A 6,381-nucleotide genomic window follows, 5' to 3' on the forward strand; every position below is an offset into this window, starting at 1 on the left:
ATATGTAATGTTCAGTGTTGCCAACCTTGGGATTTTATCCCAAGATCTTGGGATTTTTTAAGGCTGTTGGGATTTTTTTGGGATTTTTATTTTTTTAAAAAGACCTTGGGATTTTTCTTGGGATTTTTTAGAATAGAGACAAGATAATGTTTTAATAATGATAGTTGTAATACTGATTAATCTGCCTGCTCGGTATAACTTTTATTCACTAAATATTTTAATATACCATACAGAGTATACAGCAGTTAAGTGCTGAGATCAGTGAGAAGGTTTCTTCCTATCGTTTATACAAGACCAAGTATTTCGCCAGGCTTCGGTTAACGCGCATGGCTGAACACTTCGCCTGATGAGGGGACCTGGGAACTAATGAAAAAAATCTTGGGATTTTTTGGGGGGAAAATAGGGAATCTTGGGATTTTTTGGGAGCTATATCGGGATTTTTAGGAAAACTGACTTGGCAACACTGGTAATGTTTTAAGGTGAATGTCGAATTTTATCCTTTAAGCATCTTTGCACAGCAGATTGAATCATCTGGCAAAACTCGCTGGAATATAAATTTTGAAAAGCGAAACCATGTGACGAAGTTCAACAGACAATGCTTTGCAAACATTCTTCCTCTTCGATTCTTCCACAGTTTCACTCCACTTCTACTTGCTTCCGTCACTTTATATTCCAACCATTATTTCATTCTTGACAATCAATGCAAATTATAAAATTATTTAGAAAGAATTAACTATTAACATATTAATTAATGGTGTTCCGCATGCTTGTCAAAGCGGAGGAATTTTCGACGATAAGTGATAACTGCAGGTAAAATAGTCGTTGAATAATTGTTCGAAATTTGAATGTTGATGTTTATCCTCTCGTTGCATTTTATTTTTCAAAAACCCAGCTAAAGCATGATATTCATTGGATTGTTTTAATAAAGTGGTTCCTACATATTCAGTATAAGGCGAACACTCTTCATTACTTCACGCGGAAGTAAATGCAAAGTGATCAATTTCGATTCAAGAGATTTGACAAAATTAAAAAGACAATTGTGCCATAGCGCTTATAATTTATACTTCGTCATGCCATTGAACGTACATAACCATGCATGTTAGAAGAACTTTCAACAAGCGATATGTAAAAACAAACACAGCTTGTGAAGGTCATGTCAAAAATATTTTTGACCTCTCTCAACCTTGGCAAAGATGTCTTTTCAACCTCTGTGTTTCAATCTAACAGCTTGATTATCCAAGATGTACAAACGCCTATCCGAACCAGGTGATGATGACGGTATGAATAGTGCACCCCCACAGGATCATGAACAGCGTCCCCAACCCTATGCCCCAGTGCAACAGCAACCAATGCCTGGTTACACCAACACAAATGTTGTAATGCAGCAGGGACAACCGACACAGGTTTGTGAGCAGGCAAAATGTGACATATAGGGATAAATGCTTTTGCCTTGGGGTGACCGCATTTTATACCAAAGCCACTTTATTTGTGAGCTCTCTAATATTCCTATCAGTTTCAAAAATTTTTGCAACAATCAATATATTGTTTCAGCAACCAATGCCACAGCCTAGCCAGATGCACAGTAGCAATACTACAGTTGTAATACAGCCAGCACAAACACAATATATTGGAATTCCAGTGCCACGAGATTGGAGTTCAAGCCTCTGTTCATGTTTTGATGACTGTGGTGATTGTAAGTAGATTGTATTGTGTTTAATCACTTCTATCATATCATAATGACCATTGACCAACAATCACCATATGCTATATTATACCATTGTCTTACCTGTGTTTGCATATGGTATCAAGGTTATTTATAGGTTATTTCATATCCTTGCCTTTCTTGTCATGTTTTTGAAAATTGAAATTATAAAAGGGTGTACATATTTTTCTGTACTCTTTATCAGATCAAGCCCCAGATCTCAAGCAGACAATTTTGAACTTTCTTTCTGCAGGTGTCTTTAGCTGCCTGTTTCCAGGCTGCCATGCTTGCTATGTGAGCAGTGTTGCTGGAGAGTGTTTCTGTATTGGAGTGTTGTGTCCAATTGCCCTAAGAACAAAGATAAGAATGAGACATAATATTGCGGTAAATCACATTAAATGAAGTACTTTCAGGAAAATCCGAGTAGATAGAGTTGATAGAACTGTACCAATGTAATAATTAAGTTTAGTTTAGGTTTCCTCCTGTAGTAACACTGGATCAATAAGAGATGGTCTTTACTGGATCTCTAGGAAGAACAGTTTAGAACTGATAGAGCTATCCAGCATAAATAAAGTCAGTTTAGTTCAGGTTTCCTCCTGTAGTAACACTGGATCAATAAGAGATGATCCATACTGGACCTCTAGGAAGAACAGTTTAGAACTGATAGAGTTATCGAGTATAAATAAAGTTAGTTTAGTTTAGGTTTCCTCCTGTAGTAACACTGAATCAATAAGAGATATTATCTTTACTGGACCTCTAGGAAGAACAGTTTAGAACTGATAGAGTTATCCAGTATAAATAAAGTTAGTTTAGTTTAGGTTTCCTCCTGTAGTAACACTGAATCAATAAGAGATATTATCTTTACTGGACCTTTAGGAAGAACAGTTTTATATCTAAGGCTAGCGCTTCACACCAACCGCCTGGGGATAAATACGCGCAAATAGCTGACACTACGTTTCTATTGTTTCACAGGGAAGCGTTTTAGAAGATGGTTGTACAATGTTGTGGTGTGGACATTGTGCAATGTGTCAAATGTCAAGAGAACTGAAGCTTCATGGAATTTAACCATTGGAGGAAATAAACTACAAACTTAGACATAATCACATTCCTATAGTTAATTATAACTATTCGTAATAGAGCCTTCGTCAAACGCCGCGTTTAGAAAGCTTGCCTCGATCTTTATCTTTTATTTGCATATTCGCTAATTTACACATGAAAAACTTTTAGAGCTGTACGTATTAAACCAAATGTGAACATAATTAAATTGTTCGTAGAACATGAAATTAATCAAATTATACCGTTCTAATTAGTCACTCATTACTAAGTCATTACTGGGACATTTTGCATGTAGATTTAAGATTTTTGTACGTTCCCTGGCATTACTAGTTGCGAAATTCACAAAATCAAACTATAACTTCTCAAAACTCCACAAAGACGTGATCAATATCATTGAACAATCCAAAAGTTGGCAACGTGATGTAATTTCGGGTAATTAATGCAGCAAATTTGGTTAATTAATGGTAATTATGAGACATTCTAATTCAATGCAACAAAATACTACACATTCCCTGGTGTCGTATATCTTCAAGACTTCGACAAAGAGAAATTTTCAATCGGTAAAAGGTAAACTTTTCTATTTGTTTTAACGTAATTGCAACGTTCTTTCTTGTGTATTTTCTTTTCTCAAAGCACAATATCGGATGGCAATTCAATTTTCTACCAGGCGTGAAAAATGTGCCCGTTTCTAGAATAATGCACATGCATCTCTTGTTGATTTTATTTGCACAGCTTCCGCTAAACGTTAAATTTGCGTAAATGCGGGTGTTAAAGGTAGTATTTGTTATTCTTAAGACGGAGAAATGGCAATTTTGGGCCCTTTTACCGCAAATATATAAACTTGGCACTTGCGCTGCTGATATTGAGTATTGAGCAATAACCACCACTTGACACGTCTTAATTCTTATTTTTATCCTCTGTATTTCACGAAATTGCGCGATTTTTGGGAAAGAATACGTTTTAAATGCCAAAGTATTCTTAGCAAAAAGGCAACTATGTTTTTGATTTTATTTCTCGAGTCGCATCTTGAGATATTTCACAAAGAAGCATGCAACATGTCAACCGCCTGCCCTCTCGATCAGCTCTCATAAGTCACAATGTCATCTTGTGAGTACTTGGAGCATACGGCAATGATTTCACAGCGTATCTTTTAACTGAAACTTTTTTGCAAAGCGCAATTTTAGCTCATCGCAAATGGCACAATTTTATCTCAGCGTAGGCTGTAGCAGCCTCTTAGTTCTACATTACACGTATGTATATATAGATATAAAAATGAATAGCTCGATCCTCAAGGCTCAAACTATACAATTACAAAACATATGGCACGGGCTATCACGGGCAAATTATTTTCAGATATTATCGTTCATATCCCTAGCCGTGGGCAGCGAGATGTTTAAAACGTTTTCCAGCGTTCTTAAGACAAAATAGCTGTTTCAAAATTTGCATTACAGTTCTTTGCCGTTAATTTGTATTGAAATCAAATATATGCACTCGATACGCCTCCAAGAGACCATGCTGTGCTTGTATGTGTTATGTAAATTGACTTAAACAGCAAGTTCTCACGCATTGGAATGCAATGCAATTGTCAAATATTAATAGCAATTGTGTTCACATCATTTTTCAGATATCAGATGGTATTCTGAAAGTTTACAATTTTTTTCTGAACTTGCAAGTTAGGTTTATCAAGTGCCTACAACAAACTTGTAACTTCAAGAAATCTTACTTACTTTGAAAGAAATCATACTTTCTCAAACATAGTGCACATTTCTTTCAAATCTGCTAGCTTAATCATCCAAAGATGTACAACCGCATGTCAGAACCAGGCTTCGATGAGGACAAGGGTGGTATGCCCCAACCGGAGATTCAACAGCCACCACCCTACCCCCAACCCGGTATGGGACCCATCCCGATGCAACAACCACCAGCATTCCAGCAACCGATGCAACAACCCAGCCACATGCACAGCAGCAACACTAATACAACAGTCGTAATACAGCAACAGCCACAGCAGGTTGTGATTCAAGGACCAAGAGCATGGAGCACTGGCATCTGTTCCTGTTTTGATGATTGTGGTGACTGTAAGTCGTTAAACTTTAGTCAATCAATTTGCCGCCCAGATTGGTACTCATGTTGACAGTTTTAATTTTTCCTGCAGGTCTGTTTGGCTTCTTCTGCCCGTGTATACACGAGTGTAATCTCAGCAGTGCGGCTGGGGAGTGCTGCTGTGTCGCAAGATGTTGCCCAATTGCTCTGAGAACGAAGATAAGAACAAAGCATAACATTGCGGTAAAGCTTGTATCTATTTAGTTTTAGTTTCTTCCTGTAGTAATTACACTAGGTCACTATTCTTACACGTAAATAGAGTTAATTTTGCATTGTTGTTGTTTCACAGGGAAGCATTATGGACGACTGTTGCACAGTTCTATGCTGTGGTCCATGTGCAACTTGTCAAATGTCAAGAGAGCTGAAAATTCATGGAATTTAACCACCAAATACTTCATATTTTTACTAAACAATGGTAACTATTTCTAGTATGTGATTGCAATCATAGGGCAATTTATTATTTTTAATGAATATGTGATACCCAAGTAACCTAACATTATGATAAGCCTAAGGCCATGTTTAAAGCTTTTTTGTCAAGTAAGATAGTGAGCGAATGTTGTGTCTTGTATGCTGTATGAATTTCTTATATCTTCTACTAGCTGTTCAACTATATTTAGATACGTTTGTAAATGACATTGTGCTTTGCATTAAAAAAATCAGGAAAAACTAAAACGACTGAATAAAACAACAACTAACCACCCTCCAGCATTCTCCACCTATATAAACAAGCTTTGCTACTGGTTGATGTCTTGATGATAACAATAAAACACAATGAACTATAGGAATTGATTTCTAAAAGAACGAATCATAAACACTGTTCACTAGCTATTGTTACAAAAAGCCAATCGCAAAACTCGTTCATATTAGGTGTATACTTACTGGGGTATAATAAATGAACCCTCGCTAATCGAAACTTCGGTTTGAATTGGGGGAAAAGTTCGAAAAATAAGAAAAAAATAAGAAAAAATGAATTTCAAGATGACCATAAATTACTGCCTTATGACATAAAACTTTCGTGGAAGACAAGCCTCGTACAGTCGTACGCTTCATTGGGAAACTTGGAGGTTGCATTCAGCATGCATTTAGAGATCAGTTAGTCCTTAGAGATAAGCGTGAAGGAAGAAGCTACTGGAGCTAGTGCGCAGGGGTGCATGGGAAGCTAATGACTGAGGTAGCTTCAAAGCATTATAGGCTATTTGAGCTTCATTCCATTTCTCCGCCTCTGCAAATTGTACCAGTTAATTTTTAAAAAAATTGGAGAAGTTGGTCCTAACTGTAATTGCGCGGGTATTTTGTGGTAGCTACTGTATTCGTAAAAATATGTTCAAAACGCGTCTGGGACGAGACTTCTAGCCGAAGTTACAAAAACCCGCTCTTATCAGTAAGGCGCAGACGCACATTTAGATCGTCCGATTGTTGCAATAGTTACTCCGGCGTCAGCGACGGAGTTGAAAATTCGGTTTTGTTTTGTTTTGTTTTAAGTTTAATTGGGTAAGATTAACGCCAGAACAGGTATCAGC

At 37.0% G+C, this 6,381-nt stretch overlaps 2 protein-coding genes across 2 annotated transcripts; both read left to right on the forward strand.

The window, feature by feature from the left end:
• Positions 1-580: 580 nt before the first annotated feature.
• Positions 581-3,006, forward strand: LOC114529139 (placenta-specific gene 8 protein-like). The gene is made up of 5 exons (XM_028550888.1): positions 581-810; positions 1,228-1,403; positions 1,552-1,693; positions 1,956-2,086; positions 2,675-3,006. Exons 2-5 carry the CDS (start codon positions 1,242-1,244, stop codon positions 2,765-2,767), a joined length of 528 nt encoding a protein of 175 aa, XP_028406689.1. The 5' UTR covers positions 581-810; positions 1,228-1,241; the 3' UTR covers positions 2,768-3,006.
• A 232-nt stretch (positions 3,007-3,238) lies between these two features.
• Positions 3,239-5,514, forward strand: LOC114529140 (cornifelin homolog A-like). The gene is made up of 4 exons (XM_028550889.1): positions 3,239-3,325; positions 4,542-4,836; positions 4,914-5,044; positions 5,151-5,514. The coding sequence occupies exons 2-4, from the start codon at positions 4,557-4,559 to the stop codon at positions 5,241-5,243; spliced, it is 504 nt and encodes a 167-aa protein (XP_028406690.1). The 5' UTR covers positions 3,239-3,325; positions 4,542-4,556; the 3' UTR covers positions 5,244-5,514.
• The last annotated feature ends 867 nt before the right edge of the window (positions 5,515-6,381 follow it).

Source organism: Dendronephthya gigantea, unplaced genomic scaffold (genome assembly GCF_004324835.1).
Source record: "Dendronephthya gigantea isolate DGI-Jeju-01 unplaced genomic scaffold, DenGig_1.0 000053F, whole genome shotgun sequence".
Lineage (NCBI taxonomy): Eukaryota > Metazoa > Cnidaria > Anthozoa > Malacalcyonacea > Nephtheidae > Dendronephthya > Dendronephthya gigantea.